General features: G+C 40.6%; 2 protein-coding genes across 2 annotated transcripts; one reads left to right on the top strand and one right to left on the bottom strand.

Annotated features, from left to right (window-relative positions):
- Positions 1 to 5,360: 5,360 nt before the first annotated feature.
- On the top strand, positions 5,361 to 15,355 carry LOC139628214 (aminopeptidase Ey-like). Its single transcript, XM_071489665.1, has 20 exons — positions 5,361 to 6,024; positions 6,701 to 6,843; positions 6,988 to 7,127; positions 7,900 to 8,026; positions 8,112 to 8,266; positions 8,400 to 8,513; positions 8,709 to 8,852; positions 9,169 to 9,234; positions 9,366 to 9,431; positions 10,900 to 11,072; positions 11,218 to 11,294; positions 11,389 to 11,522; positions 11,604 to 11,659; positions 11,815 to 11,962; positions 12,191 to 12,282; positions 13,198 to 13,308; positions 13,407 to 13,574; positions 13,928 to 14,068; positions 14,257 to 14,338; positions 14,946 to 15,355. Exons 1-20 carry the CDS (start codon positions 5,399 to 5,401, stop codon positions 15,102 to 15,104), a joined length of 2,922 nt encoding a protein of 973 aa, XP_071345766.1. The 5' UTR covers positions 5,361 to 5,398; the 3' UTR covers positions 15,105 to 15,355.
- An 812-nt stretch (positions 15,356 to 16,167) lies between these two features.
- mespaa (mesoderm posterior aa) lies at positions 16,168 to 17,162 on the bottom strand. The gene is made up of 2 exons (XM_071489319.1): positions 16,366 to 17,162; positions 16,168 to 16,254 (listed from the first exon to the last, which is right to left on the bottom strand). Exons 1-2 carry the CDS (start codon positions 17,053 to 17,055, stop codon positions 16,168 to 16,170), a joined length of 777 nt encoding a protein of 258 aa, XP_071345420.1. The 5' UTR covers positions 17,056 to 17,162.
- Between the last annotated feature and the right edge of the window lie 1,954 nt (positions 17,163 to 19,116).

The raw sequence follows: 19,116 nt of genomic DNA, 5'->3' as shown, positions 1-19,116 counted from the left end.
AACCTCTAGGTGTCATTTTACTCAAATAACTTTTATTTTTACTGCGAGAAATTCATTAATTTATGTTTTCTTCTTCTTTTTGTATTCAATTCATTTATACCACGAACATGAAACTACATACAGTATTTTAAAACAGTGTTATAAGTGAAGTGGAAGGATGTGTGTGGACCACATGTGTGTACCTCTGCAAATATGTGATGACTGCAAGTTTTTCTCTTAGCTCAGCAAACGGCCAACAATTCTGTCCACTTCCAGTAAATTCACATTTCCTGAAGCCTCCTCCATGTTTAGTCATTCTCTTCTCAGAACTGAATGTTTTTACATTGAGAGTCATTTTGCACTTCAGCGGAAGGAGAGAAAGATTATAAAAAATGTAATCTGAGAAAACTACTCAAGTGACGTCGTCTGGATGTTTCCACTCAGGCTGGCTGAGCTCACTTATGTCAGATCATAAGGGAGTGGGAGAATTTGTATATGTACTTCCCTCAACTTCTATGTCTGGATCCTTCTGCTAGCAAACCTATAGGTGATTGCAAGCTTGTACTTTAGCCCCCAAATGTAATCAAGGCAACGGCACAAAAGTGAAATATCCGTCATTTAGAAACATCGTCACGATAAAGCATGTCCTTTTAAATCTGGCAAAAGAAAGAGTCAAAGGGGAAGTGAATCATCATCTGTGTACTTTTCCAAACACAAAAAGGATTCACAGGTCTCTTTCTGATGAGACCAGAAGCTGATGCCCTGTGCTCACAGTGTGTGTTCAACACCTTCTGAAAGGGAAAAATTAAGGGCTCTACCTAGACCAATTTCTTCCTGTCCTGCTGTCTGTATTTATGTCCGGGTGTGAGTATGAGTGCTCTTGTTCACTGCACCTCAGAGGAGTAAGATTAGCACAGAGGAGGAGAAACTTCTCTTTCTAAAACAGATGTTGTGTCACTCACGTGGGTCAAGGCGATAGCACAAACTGATACAAGGTTTTACTGACCTTTTATGACCTGTATAAAGTTCAAAATAACAATAAGGTCAAAGGGACGCTCCACTGATTTTACATGTTAAAGTTCATCAGTCAAGAGTCAAGCAGTTGTATAATGTCAGACAATGGGAAGCCTTTGGGCTTCGTTCAGGCACACTCACAATTAAAATGCAATAATTATATAAGGGCATCAGAGTAAAAGATGTTCCCAGTGCAGGATGTGGTTGGGCCGGAGTGAAATGTTGTGATTCCTTATATAGACAGATTTCACCAGCACATCATACAATGTACTACAAGTCTCTATCTGACAGATGATGATGGACAGCTCTAACCATCAGATCTGTCGTTTCTTCATGAACCTTAGGTAACATATAGAAAGTGGTGAGTCCACGATGTTCACATAATAAGGAGCCATGTCGAAAGGTGTTAATCCAATCACAGTTCCTCCTTAATATGTGGCAGAGGGTTAGTACAAAACTCTCTATGTAGTTGTGAAATGTCATCTGTACTGTCACATCCCGGAAAATAACCCAAGTGACATCATTCAGGAAATACCTGGCATCATACCATCCCTTCATAATTTTAGTAATTGTCTGGAATCATTTTCACATCATGGCAGGTAACTGTGCAGCCAAGTTTGTATATACTGTATAAGGACGAGCACCGAACATGCCAATAAAGTGGAGAGAACATCTTTTGTTTCACTGAATGGGAAACACTTCTGCCTGACGTGTCTCATTTTGCTGTTGCATTTCAAGGTTTTCAATGTCAAACATGATTTCACTTCACTTCATGCCTCAGACTTCAGGCCTGTGGCTCTCATTTCTCTAGAAGAAGACTCTAGCTGTTGTGACACATGGTTTAAAACAAATCCCGTAAGTGAACACAATTGTTTTATGATCCTGAGAAATTCCAGTACTCAAAAGAAAAACACTGGATTGATGAAGACAAGACAAAACAGGTTTAAGACAAGTCACAGCCACTTTATAATGCATTTGAGGATTGTGGTGCTGTGTCATTTCAATACACTCAACCTGGGTCCTCTTGGGGAAGTTATACCTGTTACACCTGGTATAACTAGTGCTCCCCTTTTCTCAACAAACTGAAGCTCAGTTTCAGGACACATGTTCAAAAAACAGTTCTGGTGCACTTCTTGGTGCAAGTAGGCAAATGGTTTGCTGCCATAACTTACTGTAATATGGTGTTTGTATGTGTGTCTTCCTGCATTTGTGGTGGCTCTTTAGAGTGGTATGACCATTTTTTTTTTTGATAGACATGTGTTGAGACAGAAAACAGCCCTGTGTTTAAAAATTGTTGGGGGCTGCTTTGGTGAGGTCATGTTGCTGCAGGTACCAGTTAGACAATTAAATACGGGAATTAAATGAATTCTAATAATTATTTTTTGTGACAATTAAATACGATCCAGATTAGCTAGTTTGAGAGGTAGCTCCATGAAATTGAGGCTTATTAGACATCACAATACTGAGTTTTATATTTCCAGAGTTAGGGTTTTGATGAAGAGACAGGAATTTATAACTACACAGCAACAATCATTTTATCCTCTGTCTTGACAGTCTGCGTGTCAGACACTAATATTACCACGTTCTTGTTACAAAGTAATCTACCAGGAATGAGTGCTTGCATTTATTTGGTTGTATTTTATCACTTGCAGTGTGTTGCTGGCGTGGCTTATGGACCAAATGTAATCAATATAGCTGTCTATACAAGACCATGCACGACTCTTGTTTCACTAGCGCTTTATGCCCGTAAATTTGACCTGAGGCATTTTTTTCATTTCGGGGCTTCAAGTCAATTTTTTTCCATATTACATACTAAAATAAATTGATTGTATGATGGCCTTTGAGCTATGCCAAAAAAATGGGGGTGACCATATAGCATTACTGTGCCTGAACAGAAGACTGAGAGGACTGAAGCGGATGCACCTGTTGACCTGCTTATTTCATTACCTCACCTACATGTGTGGACATGATTTCAGTATCTGACTCATTTGGACAACAGTGTGACAAAATTCTCCATAAGTTACTTGATTCACTAAAGATGTCATGAGAACTGTCATGACACCTTAATGATGTCACGATAGTTCTCATTTCTTTGCATATAAATATATAGGGATTTTTTTTAAGAGCTGTCAGACTGTCGTCATCATCATCATCCTTCACTCAGCTCAGTTGAACCCTGATACTTGTCTTTTGCTTTTTGTTATTGGGGAAAAGTTGATTGATTGAACAATCTATGGATTTATGTAAGTAATGCATTTTAATTTTTTGTCTTTCTGTTTGCAAATCAAAAATCAAATGTGATGATGTCAGTAAGACATTTGTGTGGGTTTCAACTGTTTTGGTCAATCAAAGCAAATGTTGCTAAGTTTTTCAAAACATTTGAGGGTAGCTCATTTTATCATGGAATGCTTTGTCACTATTGGATAGCCAGATCTGTGTACAGGTGCTGCTCATATAATTAGAATATCATGAAAAAGTTGATTTATTTCAGTAATTCCATTCAAAAAGTGAAACTTATATAATGTATACATTCATTCCACACAGATTGATATATTTCAAGTGTTTATTTCTTTTAATTTTGATGATTATAACTGACAACTAATGAAAACCACAAACTCAGTCTCTCAGAAAATTAGAATATTGTGAAAAGGTTCAATATTGAAGACACCTGGTGCCACACTCTAATCAGCTAATTCACTCAAAACACCTGCAAAGGCCTTTAACTGGTCTCAGTCTAGTTCTGTAGCTACACAATCATGGGGAAGACTGCTGACCTGACAGTTGTCCAAAAGACGACCATTGACACCTTGCACAAGGAGGGCAAGACACAAAAGGTCATTGCTAAAGAGGCTGGCTGTTCACAGGGCTCTGTGTCCAAGCACATTACTAGAGAGGCGAAGGGAAGGAAAAGATGTGGTAGAAAAAAGTGTATGAGCAATAGGGATAACCGCACCCTGGAGAGGATTGTGAAACAAAACCCATTCAAAAATGTGGGGGAGATTCACAAAGAGTGGACTGCAGCTGGAGTCAGCGCTTCAAGAACCACCACACACAGACGTATGCAAGACATGGGTTTCAGCTGTCGCATTCCTTGTGCCAAGCCACTCTTGAACAAGAGACAGCATCAGAAGCATCTCGCCTAGGCTAAAGACAAAAAGGACTGGACTGCTGCTGAGTGGTCCAAAGTTATGTCCTCTGATGAAGGTTTGCATTTCCTTTGGAAATCAAGGTCCCAGAGTCTGGAGGAAGAGAGGAGAGGCACAGAATCCATGTTGCTTGAGGTCCAGTGTAAAGTTCCCACAGTCAGTGATGGTTTGGGGTGCCATGTCATCTGCTGGTGTTGGTCCACTGTGTTTTCTGAGGTCCAAGGTCAACACAGCCGTCTACCAAGAAGTTTTAGAGCACTTCATGCTTCCTGACCAACTTTATGGAGATGCAGATTTCATTTTCCAACAGGACTTGGCACCTGCACACAGTGCCAAAGCTACCAGTACCTGGTTTAAGGACCATGGTATCCCTGTTCTTAATTGGCCAGCAAACTTGCCTGACCTTAACCACATAGAAAATCTATGGGGTATTGTGAAGAGGAAGATGCGAAATGCCAGACCCAACAATGCAGAAGAGCTGAAGGCCACTATCAGAGCAACCTGGGCTCTCATAACACCTGAGCAGTGCCACAGACTGATCGACTCCATGCCACGCCGCATTGCTGCAGTAATTCAGGCAAAAGGAGCCCCAACTAAGTATTGAGTGCTGTACATGCTCACACTTCATGTTCATACTTTTCAGTTGGCCAACATTTCTAAAAATCCTTTTTTAGTATTGGTCTTAAGTAATATTCTAATATTCTGAAACTGAATTTGGGATTTTCATTAGTTGTCAGTTATAATCATCAAAATTAAAAGAAATAACCACTTGAAATATATCAGTCTGTGTGTAATGAATGAATATAATATACAAGTTTCACTTTTTGAATGGAATTACTGAAATAAATCAACTTTTTCATGATATTCTAATTATATGAGCAGCACCTGTACACTTGAAAATTACACACACACACACACACACACACACACACACACACACACACACACACACACACACACACACACACACACACACACACACACACACACAGAGTTCCACCACCACACAATTTACAGCAGTGAATAAACACCACAGGCCAACCTGTAAAGAGGGCCATTATTCAGAATCACTCTGCAGGTATAAAGTTCACAGATGAGGCAGAACTTGCTCTTATCGCAAACACTTTTTACAACTCATTGTACTTTCAGCTGTTTTCCCTGCCCAGGAGATCAACCATTAACTTTGGGCTGAACTTATAAAGCAGCACATAAACAGCAACCAGTTACCACCTTCTGTCTTCTTCTTCTCTGCTGGAGACATGGGGAAAGGCTTCTACATCAGCAAAGCGGTGGCAGTAGCCTGTGTGGTTGTAGCCGCTGGCGCTGTGGCCACCATCATAGCCCTGTCTGTGGTTTACAGTCAGGAGAAGTCCAAGAATCAAGCCACATCTCCGTCCACTGCCAGCCCTGATACCACCAGCTCCAGTGCCACTTCCAGTGCCCCCGCTTCCTCCACCACGCCGTCAACCCCAGCTGAGCTCTGGCAGCGCTACAGACTCCCAGACTCCCTTGCTCCTGTCTCCTATAATGTGACCCTGTGGCCCCGGCTGGAGCCCAATGCAGATGGCCTGTACATCTTCACTGGAAACTCCACAGTGGTCTTCAGATGTGTGAGGGAGACCGACCTCATCCTCATCCACTCCAACAAGCTGAACCTCACCACCTTCGATGGACACCATGCCAAGTTGACAGGCCTGAACGGAGACACTGCACCCAAGCTGAACAAAACCTGGCTGGAGGTTCCCACCCAGTACCTGGTGGTCCAGCTCAACAGCCCACTGCAGGCCGGCAGCATGTACGAGCTCTTCACTGACTTTACCGGAGAGCTGTCCGACGACCTGGGAGGATTCTACAGGAGTGAATACTTTGAAGATGGAGTGAAAAAGTAAGATGTTCTTTATAATCTTAATTATTTTTTTATTTAATTGAATTTATTTGAAATATATCAGTATAGTTTCAGTATAGTCAGTATTTGAACAAAGAGTACACACTAATATGTTGTAAAGCAGACAACTTGATGACTTTATAGGCATCGCAAAACATGCCTTTAAACCAGACCTTTACTTTAAAGAAATATGTCAATTTTTGGAGAAATATGCTTTCTTGCCAAGAGTTAGACGATAATTGTGTCTGTTTGGGTCAAATATGAAGATACAGCCAGCAGCTGATTAACTTAGCTTAGCACAAAGACTGGAAACAGCTGGTCTATGTAACAAAAAAAAGGTAACAAAATCAGCCTACTAGCACCTCTAAACCTAAACTCTATGTAATATTTATGTGTGGTGTGTTATGTAGGTCGCTATTTGTAGGATGTGAAATATTCTCACTTTATTCCTAGTTACTCCTAGTAGTTGACATTTTTAAACCTTGTATGACACAAATCAGTTCAGTTAAAAGCATCAAGTTCACACCCATTTCCCATGGTTTGCTAACATTTATTGGAGGTGTCACCAGCAAGAGAAAAGTAACTGAACAGGGACTATATGTAAGTCTGAGGGTATCTAAAGGTCAGGTGTTGCTTTGAAATTTCTCATCTTGATGTGGTTGTCTGCTATTGTCAGAGTTGTGGCCACAACTCAAATGCAGCCAACAGATGCAAGGAAAGCCTTCCCCTGCTTCGATGAGCCGGCTATGAAAGCTGTCTTCCACATGACCCTCATTCACCCCCAGGACACTGTGGCTCTGTCCAACGGCATGAACTATGGTAACTTCTTGCTTCAGTGTTTTCCCCTTCATCAATAACACACTTTTAGTTGCAGCTACTGACATAAAATTCTGTGTTGTATTGTAATATGAGCACACAATGAGCATGTCGCTCCTCATTCCTTCTGTCTTTGTCCCCACACAGACCCTGTCAACATCACTGTACATGGCCAGAATTTAACCCAGACAAGCTTTGAACCCACAGAGATTATGTCAACCTACTTGCTGGCTTTTGTTGTGTGTGAATTTGCCTACATTGGGACGAATCCAGACGCAGGCGTTTTGGTAATTAATTATTATATCTTACAGTCAGAATTGTACAAATGGAAATTGGTGTAAAACATATTATTTATATTTGTGTGTGAATTCTTGTATTATTGTTATCATTTTATAGTGTTTGTTCCTCAGTCACTTTGTAGTGCGTGTTGTATTTGGTATTTAATAGTTAATTACCCCCCCCCCCCCCCCCCCCGGAACAAGGGGAAAGAGGATTTTGTGAACAATGAACTCTAACATTAATAATCAGGATTAAAAATCACACTTTGCCCCCAAACCACTTCAGTGATTAATTTTTTGCTACTACTATCTGCTATTGCTACTACATAACATTACTGCTACTATGTTGCACCTACAGCTTGAATAAGGGCCAATTCTAGACATTGATCTAAGCCCAATAGACCCTGAACTTTACTGTTAGCAGTTAGCTGTATTGTGTATTTTTCACTACAGGCAACTAAATTTGTAGTCAATCTGTTGTTAATTATTTATAATGCATTAATAAGCCCTACTACTATTGCTACAAGCTGCTAACACCCATTACTACAATCTACCAACTACCAATCTGAACTGCTCAAATTATGAAATATGAAAGAGTTCAAACAACCACACTTCTAATGAAATCCATCTGTGCTGGCTCATCTGGTGTTTGCCGCTCTGCCATGTTGGTTGGTTGGTTCTCTGCTGCCCTCTGCTGGACTCAGGATGCAGCTGGTCCCGTCAGGAGTCTGGTCCACCATCATTTTTTCTTGCTAGTTAAAAAAAACACTATTTTGTGCAGATCAGGATCTGGGCTCGCAGGAAGGCCATAGAGGAGGGTCAAGGAAAATATGCCCTTGAGAAGACTGGACCCATCCTGGCATTCTTTGAGGACTACTACAACTCTTCCTACCCTCTGAGCAAATCAGGTATGAACCACAGACACCCACAGACCAACACATGCACATAGCTGTCAAAGAAATGACCAATATTAAACCTCTGTAATCGTTTTAGATCAGATCGCTCTTCCTGACTTCAGTGCTGGAGCCATGGAGAACTGGGGCCTGATCACCTACAGAGAGACTGCCCTCTTATATAATCCTGGTGTGTCCTCCAATGGAGACAAGGAGTGGGTGGCAACAGTCATCTCCCATGAGCTCGCTCACATGGTATCACACTGAACAACACCCAGTGGTGTACTGCCCCCCCCCCCCCCCAAAAAAAAAACAATCAAATCTTTGATATTAATTGTGCTTGGTGTTGAAATGTGCTTGCCAGTAAAATGAAGGTCTGTCCTCTTAGTGGTTTGGGAACTTGGTGACCATGAGGTGGTGGAATGACTTGTGGCTCAACGAGGGATTTGCCTCTTATGTGTCTTATCTTGGAGCCCATGACGCTGAACCAACATGGAATATGGTGAGTTTTGTTCTCTGTTGAAAATTAACTTGCTGTGTACTGTACACTGAATACACCTTTCTTCAAGATGACCCAGTGTGAAACAATGTAGATGTAGAAATCAATATAACATCTTAACACATTTTGTGACCCTGATATGCTCCGAGCTCCTATGCCACAATACAAGATACAAACACTTCTCTGTGTATCTTTCAGAAAGATCTAATAGTTCTGAATGAGATCATTGGTGTGATGGCTGTGGACGCTTTGGCCTCCTCCCATCCCCTTTCATCCAAAGAGGAGGACATCCAGAAGCCAGAGCACATCAGTGAACTGTTTGACTCCATCACATACAGCAAGGTAGAGTATAATTAAGGGTAACACATCACAATAACCTCACCCCAATGTATTTGGCTCTGCAAGTCCCACATAGCAAGACTGTGACCTTAGATAAACAGAGTAAAAATAGGTTCTATTGTTATACAACAACCACATGTACTTGTTGTTGTTGTACTCTTTTTTATGGTTGACCCCCCATCATGGACTCTTGATACTCTCTTTGAGGACTACAGAATAAAATGAAATCACTGATCCTCATTGACAGATTGCTGTAATTCTGTCACATCTGATATGTCACCCACTAACGCTGCTAATATCCCTCCGTTTTCTATCACAGGGGGCTGCAGTCCTCAGGATGCTCTCAGAGTTTATCACTGAGGATGTCTTTTCCAAAGGACTCCATGTGAGTACAGCTGATTAAACTGATGACTAGCATAATCTGCATGTGAGGTGAAACTGACCTCCATCTAATTAATTTTGTTCACCACAAAAGCAAAGCTGGAGTGTAACCAATGGTTTAATATCTGTCTGCAGACGTACTTAGAGGAGTTCAAGTATAATAACACAGTCTACACAGACCTCTGGAAGCATCTGGAAATGGTAAGATAGCACCTTCATCATGACTACTTAACTTCCACAAAACAGCTTCTTAAAAATGAAATCCCTCAAAAACCATTAATTTACTCCAACGATATCACACTATTAGCCTATATCTGGCAGCAGCCACTTATCAGGGGTTTTTGGGAGATAACAGCCTGCAATGTTGTTGAGCGTTTTTATGTCACGAAATGTTGCTTTGCCGAATAGTGTAAAATTCCACCACATGCAAACATATACATTTTATTGCGACATTTGAGAGTTTATTCAAAATTCATGTGGTTCCATGACTCCATTTTTAGTTCGCAATTTCAAGCCGCAGATCAAGCAGGTTGATGGAAACGCAGCTACTGACATACTGCATCACCTTATACAGGTGATAAGGCTAACGTGTTAGCGAACAGTTGCCAATTTAAACATTCAGGAGCAGACACAGAAACATTAGCATTTATTTGGGGTCATGTGTCTGGACAGCCAATGTTATTCAGTCTCTTTTAGCTCTGGTTTGTTCTCCACCAACTTCTGAGGGATACGTCTGACTCTTTAGCAGTAAAACACTCCATTGTGTTCGCCAGCTAGTCACTAAATTTGTTTTCTCTGTTGCTTGGTGCTGGGCTAGTCTAAAGTGAGTTTACTAATGTGCAATTGTGAGTCTATTTTTTATATTGATTAGTGCAATTTTAAAGTGAGATTACGTAACAATTAGAAGAAGAACTAGCACTTTCTACCTCTTACAAATTTAAGTTGAATTCATAGAAAAAAGAAATCACCCAAGTTTAGTTTACCCCTTTCAGGGGTTATTGTGCTACAGTCTCACTTGTTGTGGTATGACCAGTAGCTAATGCGTGTCATTTTATTGACTTTATACCTCTTCTCTACTTGTTCTACTGTACACTGTATTTTAGCATTTAACGCTACCATTATCTTATATTTGCCGCATTAGTGTTGTCCAACAAAAAATATGTAGGATTAATCTGCCTGCTTGTTGTGACTCAGCGATCAATGGTCAACAGTAGAATAAGTCAGTTCGGAGATCAGCTAAAAGGCATAGATGTAGATGTACTGGTACTTAAAGCAGGATTCGAACTTGGCTTGCGAACATCCAGGACATATGCAGAAAATGTGAACAGACACAAGTTTCAGGTCCCTCTTTCCACTTTCTGCCAAGCTCCAAAACTGTCTCCCGTACAAGCGAGGGGCGTGTAGTAGGCGCATCTGGCAGCATGTGTGAGGGAGGTCGGGGGTAAACCTGTCTGCATGAGTGTGTGCATGTGCACGAGCTGTGATTGACAGTCAGCCAAGTTTTGATACTTAAAATAGAAATAGTGAATTGTATATTATCAAGAAAATGTGTCAAACATACGTCCTGTTTGATGGCTGCCCTCTGAACTATTTGTCAAAAGGTAAAAGAGAATACCTCAGCAGGGAGCAATGAATGATGTTATTAATATTTGAATATTCCTGCTCCCAGGCAGTAAAAAAAGGTGGCATATCGCTGCCCCACACTGTGGAGGATATCATGAACCGATGGATCCTTCAGATGGGATTCCCTGTGGTCACCATCGACACCAAGACCGGAATCATCACCCAGAAACACTTCCTGTTGGATCCAGACTCTGTCGTGGACAGACCATCACCATTCAAGTAGGAACCACTTTTTAATGTTTCAGTGATTATGCTGAACATACAGTGTGTGGTTATGTATTACTCTGTCATACTAAACTCACCTACTCTCTCTGTATACTGTGTCTTTATGTGCATATGAATGTCTGGGTGGACGTGGCTCCAGCTATGAGTGGTATGTTCCCATTACATGGATTAAGACTGGAGTTGAAGGAGAACAGTACTGGCTTGATAAGAAAGAAGGTAAGAGTTATTTCAGGTGTATGTTCAGAGCAGTGTCAGGGTGATGGACACAGTGTAAAAGGGATGCATTCACTTTTCATCTCTATCCAAACAGATACAAATAAGAACATGACTCTTGGTGTTAATGAGTGGTTGGTGGCCAACATTGATATGAGAGGCTTTTACAGAGTCAACTATGACTCTGACAACTGGGAGCGTCTCCTTGCCAAGCTGAGCTCCCAACATAAGGTATAGCACCGGCAACTGGAAATGATGCTGCAGTGTTGCTAAATGACCTCCTCATACCTTCAACCCCTGTTCTCTTTACAGGATATTCCAGTGATCAACCGGGCTCAAATTATTGATGATGCTTTTAACCTTGCAAGGTGAGATCATATATACATCATATTTATATCATATCACCATATCATATATGTTATATTTATTTGATTTTATCTTTATCTGCATAATTTTTTTTTTATAAAGCATTGCTGTCAAATATTGAAAGAGAGAGGTAAGCAATTGTATATGACCTTTACAGGGCAAAGATGGTGACCACAACTCTGGCCCTGAAGACCACAAAGTTCCTCAATAAAGAAGTAGAATACATGCCTTGGGAGACAGCCAGTCGCAACTTGAACTACTTCTTCCTCATGTTTGACCGCAGTGAAGTGTATGGACCCATGCAGGTTCGTAAAAAATGGTCAACAGTATACTTGATGAATAAATTAATTCCAATGCCGATCTTGGAAAAAAAAAAAATCACTAACAAAAAAGTGTTAAATGACACTTGTACTCTATGTAAATCACACAGTATGAACTGTGTGTATGTAACTCTAGTTAATTATTTCTGGACGACACGTTTCTCTTTTCAAACAGAAGTACAAATTAACAACACATGTATTTTCATTCCTCAGGCTTACATAAATAAGCAGGTCACGCCTCTTTTTAACTACTTCAAAGAGATCACTCTCAACTGGACAAAGATCCCCGAGAAGCACACTGACCAGTAAGGAAGTTAACATGCCTTCTGTTTACCACCATGTCTGTTTCAATTTTTTGAACGCACAAATGTGCTATAGCAATGATCACTGTAGCACGATGAACCTCTTGTCATAATATTACAATGATCATATGAATAGGGATGAAATAAAAGAGGAAATTTCCTAAAATGGAAACAAAATTCAGCTGCAGGACATTCTGTCGTTGAGTTAAGCCAGAGTACTTATATAATAAGGTGAATATATATATATATATATATATATATATATATATATATATATATATATATATATATATATATATATATATATATAGTGAAAATAGTGATTGCAAATAAAATCAGATGTACTCTTGTTGTTTGTTTGCACCCCTGATGAATGCCAACAAAAGTAAAAACGATAAAGTGTTGTAACATCCTGTCAAATGCTAAAAAGCAAATGTATTATTATTATTATCATTGTTAGTATTTTCAGATAGAAAACAAGCATTCTTGGCTCTGTTTCTGTACTGTAGTCATCCAGGATACACTCTTCACCAACTGAACTCTGGAGCTCTCTTAATGTTTTTTTTTTTTTTTTTTTTTACCTCAAAAGACATTTGATAAATTGTTGCTACTCTTTAGTTTGTGATAAGGAGTGAAATGCAGGATTTTTGCTTTTATCTTTCTCTTAAGTTCAAAATTTAACCTTTAGCAGTTTGATAAATCCAGGCTCTGGTAAACACAACACCTGCTAAACATCAGCATGTTAGCATTGTCATTGTGAGCTCCTTAGCATTTAGCTTGAGCCTATGTACAGCCTCAAACTGACCGCTCGTGTCGCAGCAGACTCTTAGTCTTGTTTGGTTGTGTCATGTTTTAATGGAGGACTTAATTTGTGTGACCATCCTCTTGACCTTTGCACCCTCTCATCTCCCTGTCCAGGTACAATCAGGTGAATGCAATCTCCTTAGCCTGCAGTACTGGAGTGAAAGGCTGTAACGATCTGACCACTGGCTGGTTCAAAGAGTGGATGGAAAACCCTGCTAACAACACGTATGTTAACCCTCCATGCTTTCCTTCCCTTCAGTGTTTCCCTTTCAGCCACTGCTGTCACCACCTTAACTCTTACCCGTCTTTTTCAAATGTTGCAGGATTAGTCCCAACTTGAAGTCCACAGTGTACTGCAGTGCAATTGCAGCAGGAGGAGTGAAGGAGTGGGACTTTGCGTGGTCCATGTACAAGAATGCTACGATCGCTTCAGAAGCTGATAAACTCATGTATGCCCTGTCGTGCACCAAACAGCCCTGGCTGCTGAACAGGTCGGTAGCGCTGACATCATGCTGAATGATGTCTCTTTTCTCATTTTTTGCATTTGCTCTTCCTCTTAAGGTGATGGTACACTCTGCTCTAAGTCAGCAGTTTTCAATGTGTGACTTGCGCCTCCCCAGGGGGGCGCCAGAGAAGTTCAGGGGAGGCGCAGCGTGAGAAAAAATAAAATCAATAACTGTTGCTGTTTATATGTTCTCTGAGGGGACGCTCTCTTTCCCACACTTCGAAAACCCCTGCTCTGAATGAAAATGCCGTCTGTGCTTTTCGTGTGTTTTTGGAGTGGTCACTGCAGAGTTATACTGGTGCATGTTTGCCTTTTGTCCTCACTGTGAATTTGTTTCAGGTATCTGGAGTATAGTCTGGACCCAGAGAAGATCCGGAAGCAGGACGCCACCTACACTATTGTTTACATTGCTGGTAACCCCATCGGTCAACCTCTGGCTTGGGACTTTGTCAGATCCAAATGGAGCCACATATTTAATAAGTAAGTTTTCCCCTTATTTACATAGTTGCGCTCTGTGTATCAGCAAGAAGAGGAGAGCAGTGCCAAGGTTTGGCACATTGCTAGAGAGGAAACACAAATTAGAAGTGCCCAACCAAACAGCTTTGGTAACACAGCCAGTGGTTATTTTCAAAATGATCAATGCCTTCTTATTTTTGTCTTCTCTTCAGCTATGGTGGTGGATCATTTTCCTTTGGAAGACTAATTGATGGAGTGACCAGACGTTTCTCCACTGAGTTTGACTACAAGCAGGTACAGTTTCACCTTCAATTTTTCAGTTCCTATCCATCATTTCTGATGGAATTAATATTTATAACATTCATTCTAATCTTTGTAAGATACCAGTGTTGGAGAGAGTATTTAAGTAAAAGTAATATGACACCATGGAAATACTGGAGCAGAATGACTTTAACTTAAAACTCAGAATTGTTTTGTCAATTTTATGAACTCCTCATATCCCTGTGAAATCTTAATCTGTAAATCTTAATTTGTAAGACAAATAAGAATTATCGCTGTAAAGTAATTATAGTGGAGTAAAAAATACCATATTTCCATCCAAACTGTAACTGAGTAAAAATATACAGTAGCAAGAAGTAACTACAAATACCTCAAATTTGTACTTCAGTACTTGAGTAAATGTATTTTGTTACATTCCACCACGGCAAGATACTGCACAAAAAATACAAGTTACACATGAAGTCTATATCCAAGTGTTGTTATATAAGTAAATGTTCCTATGAGAAAATGTGGTGGTTTTTCTGTTCTGTACCTGTTCGTGCTGACATACTACACTACACTATACATACATAGGCTATGTCCCAGAGTGAAATCTCAATCTTCTCTCCATGTTCCTCTCTAGCTGCTGCAGTTCAAAGAGGACAATGCAGGGCAGTTTGGCTCGGCCACCACGTCTCTTGAGCAGGCACTGGAGAGAACCAAGGCCAACATGAACTGGGTGGACATGAACAAGAAACAGGTGCTTGACTGGTTCACCAGTGAAGCCTCTTCTACTGTTTAGTAACCCAAACACACCTAGATTTTTTTAAATGTAAAGTTTTGATAAAGCCTTTTTAAAGATTATTTGATACCTAAATCTGGTTTTGTATGTGGAAAATGTATTTTTTGATGTATGTACTGTTTAACCCTAAAAAACTTTAAAGATCACAGAATTTCACAACATAAAAAAATGTGATATTCTGTGCTCACCAATTTTATTTAATTTTTTTGCATCTTCCCAGTTTGTGAAATAAAAGTCATTATAAATTGTGACATTTTTTGTACCTCCACATTTAAAAAAGTATTTTGGACAATCACCTCTGAGAACAAATAGAAGGAGACCAGGCTTGGATTTTACAGAGGTTGTAGAGCAGCTGCAGACATCTGGACAACATCACACATCACATTGTTGACATAAGGACAGTATGAAACATCAATTCACAAAGTGGTACGGCCATCTTCCACCACAGACTGACATAGCTTATGCCCATATTAAGTTCTGGGTCAGGTATGAATCCAAACACAACAGAGGGGGGACAATCAGAACCAGAGGAAGAATAAAATCTATTTGACAGCATAATTGCTCAGGTCTCTGAACCCAGTCCAGAGACAGTTATTTATCAGGAGGTTGTTTTCATGCTCTGAAGAACCAGACATGTTTACACAGGACAGAAAAGGTGCCAATTAACTTGTCCTAGTTCAGCTGCCACCTCTCCCAGTAGGGGTCTTTCCTTAAAGTCTTTAGAGGGGATGTGCTCCCTGTTTAACACCTCAGTGTCCTGCTGACAGCTGCAGTGTTTGTGTAGGGAAGTGAAGTCAAGTCTGTATGTTTTCATATGTATGGTTTGTAAAATTTGTAAAATAGTAAATACATCAACGAGCCCGAGGGTTATTGTGAATAAAAATGTTTATTCTGTTCACACTGTGACAGCTCAATAAATACACAGTTCTATATACAAAAACACACAAAAAGACAGAAATATATTTTGTTCAAAATAACAAAAATGACAGGTTTTGTCTATAAATTTTGATAGAGGTCATTGTTGCAATGAAAATAGTTGAGTGGATTAATAGTCATATAAGCCTCAGTGCTGTCCAGAAAAAGTGACATTATGTAGTTGTTGCTGTGGCACCCAGTACTGCTCGCTGGTGAAGCAAACTCCACTAGAAACCTGGCAAAAGAAAACAGAGTTTGGTTCGAAACTTATTCAACTGTAACACTCTGGAGATGCACTGTAAATGATATGAAACAGTTTATTGAAAAGCATATAATGTGAACATACCTGATATATGTGCTGCAGAGAGGAGAGCTGCGCTGTGCTCATTGTATCACAGCTTGATTCCTGTGGGCTGTAGCTGGCTGTTGGCTGATCCAGGAACTGGTGGAGGGTTTGGGGCTGCTCCATGAAACCCGAGTATCTCCTCTGCTCCAGAACCTCCTCGCTGAGGCCCAGCTGGGCTGACAGGTAGGAGATGTAGCGGATGGTGAGGCGCAGTGTCTCGATCTTGGTCAGGGTCTGTCCTGCAGGCGCCACTGAAGGTGGGAGGTATGTCCTGAGGTGATTCAGAGCCTTGGTCAGATCCCTCATCCTCAGCTTCTCCCTCTCGCTGGCTGTCTGCCGCTTCTTCCCCGGATACCTAGACCTTGATTTCTTTGTGGTGGAGGTGGTTGTGGAGGATCTAGAGCAGGGCAGAGTCTGTGTCTCTTGGGGAAGACAAGGTGCTTCGGGGTTGCTGAAGAGGAAGCAGTCCAAGGCATCTTGTTCACTTCCGGCAGCCTGGAGGGTGGTGGGGGAGAAGCAAAAGGAGTCTACTGATGAGGTGGGAGACAGGCTGCTGCCTGCGCTGAAGTAACCAGGGTCTGAGGCTGGATCATAGGCCACAGGATCATTCGATTTCTCCAGCAGGGACTCGCAGTCAAACAGGAAAGAGTTGTCCTGGAGCTGGAGAGTAGAGCAGTAGGACTTCTCCATGGCCGCTGCTGTAGTTTTAGTTGTAGTCGTGCTGTTGTTGTCGGCTCTTCCTTGAGCAGTGAGCTGTCAGTGTGTTGCTGCTGAAGCAGTCAGAAGATAGTGAGGAGGGACAGGGAAGCTGCTCCATATATGTGGTGGGAGGTGTGAGGTTGCACCTCTGAAAGCCACCTCTGGTCTTGAGAGGCTTTGGGAGCAGGGCTGACACCTTGGCCAGGGGGTCCCATGGGAAACAGGCCAGCTCCAGAACAAGGTGTGACCTGGCAGCTCGCACGAGCATCATAAAGGAATCTGATTCACACTAAACACTGCTGCAGCCTGGGAACGTGACCCTGCCATGACAGGGGCTGTACCTGGGCCACAGGTCTGTCTCTGGACCTGAGGGATTTCATTAGCGAGTCACGGGCTGTGACTGGAAGCTGTTACCAAAACATGTTACTGTCTGTTACCAAAACATATCCAATAATAATTTTATGAATGTCTGGTCGAATAAACAAAGAATAACCATAAGTTAAAGGTTCAGTCGATGCTGTGTCCTGTCATCAACCACATGTAAATGTAGTTTAGTGTGACACTGAATGTAATTTATCAGTTCTTCATGTTAATGCTGCTCTTTCTGCCCTGGTATCTCTTTCCCTGTGAGCTCTGGCTGCAGAAGTGTGCCGGGGCAGCTGGGAGGTGTGAGGAGTTTACACCTCGTCCTGTTTGGACAGTAGTAGGCCTCACTGGTCTGGGAACCAGGATCCTCGTAGAAAGAATGTGCAGCATCAGTAACAACTGCCAACCACATTATATATTTTAGGACTTGGGCTGAACTGTGTTTCTTATCCAGTCAGACTTTCAGTGAGGTCATAACCTTGTTGTCATCCTTCAAGTGAATATTTCCTTTTTATATTAGCAATTTTATATTTATATAATTACACTTGTATTGTATCAGATGCCTTTGCAAATGTTTATGTTAAAGTTGAACTTTACACACCTAATTCTCTTCTCAGCACCTTTTTTTCTTTTAGTACCATTTTTTCTGCCAAAACGTTTTAACACCATGTAGAGTCTCTTACCCCTGATCTTTTCAAGGAGCTATTTGTAAGTTTTGCTTTTGCTACATAGCCAATGTTAGCATTAACCGCTTTTTACTTACCAGTCTAGATTAAACATTGCAGGTTCAGCATCAAACCTAACTCCATTACTCACAAAGAGCCTGTCTCCAGCGGTGGAAAGCAACACCAATGCTAACTCTTGTCTCTATCACAACAGGTACTGTCTCTATCTGAATTTATAGGCTCAACATTGGTGCACAATTTTCTGCATGTAGATTTTCATTCATTCATTTGAAACAACAGAGCATGAATTTTGATACACTAATATACATAGCATGCTATATTACTGCTCTTAATGATGACTGGAAGTGGATGGTATTTTTTAACAGATGCATTATTGAATCAGTCCTGAACTTCTCAGTGATTCATTCGAGACAGGAATCAGCAGAGCAATATTTGGTTAGTTTCAGCAGGCAAATCACACAAAAGAGTAAATGAATAATAACAAATGAGGAACACACTCTCTGTAGGGGATGGGATCAAGTTACTGAAAATAAGTAGTATTTTTCCAGTTTTTGTCTGATTTTATCACGTTTTAGGATAATGACTTTTTATGTTAGATTCTGTATTGTGAGTAGGCTACAGTACCATCACTTTTTAATGTCTTTCAGTTGACTCATTGTGTTTTTATTATTTATATTATTTATATATTTTTTCTGAAGCGTTGCTGCTGCAGCAAAAAATAAATAAAATTCAATAACTGAAATTCAATAAAATAAAAAAGTAAATATGTAAAATAAAGACAGAAAAATTCTCTTGTAGGGGGACAAGAAAGATCTGAACTCAACTTGACATCTCACAAATATGACTTTGCAGCAGTAACATTTACAACAACAACAACAAGAACAACACATCCCCACAGAAACCATTTTTAACATTGAAACATTTAAAATTGAATCTAATGCCCAATGGTAAAATTTGTTTTTATATCTATGTTTATCAGAGTTGGATTTAGATTTTCCTG

This window comes from Trachinotus anak, unplaced genomic scaffold (genome assembly GCF_046630095.1).
Source record: "Trachinotus anak isolate AG129_WGS33_773 ecotype Australia unplaced genomic scaffold, CSIRO_AGI_Tana_v1 ptg000011l, whole genome shotgun sequence".
NCBI classification, from domain to species: Eukaryota; Metazoa; Chordata; class Actinopteri; order Carangiformes; family Carangidae; genus Trachinotus; species Trachinotus anak.
The sequence above is the reverse complement of the archived record's forward strand: the minus strand, read 5'-3'. Positions and strand labels throughout refer to the sequence as shown.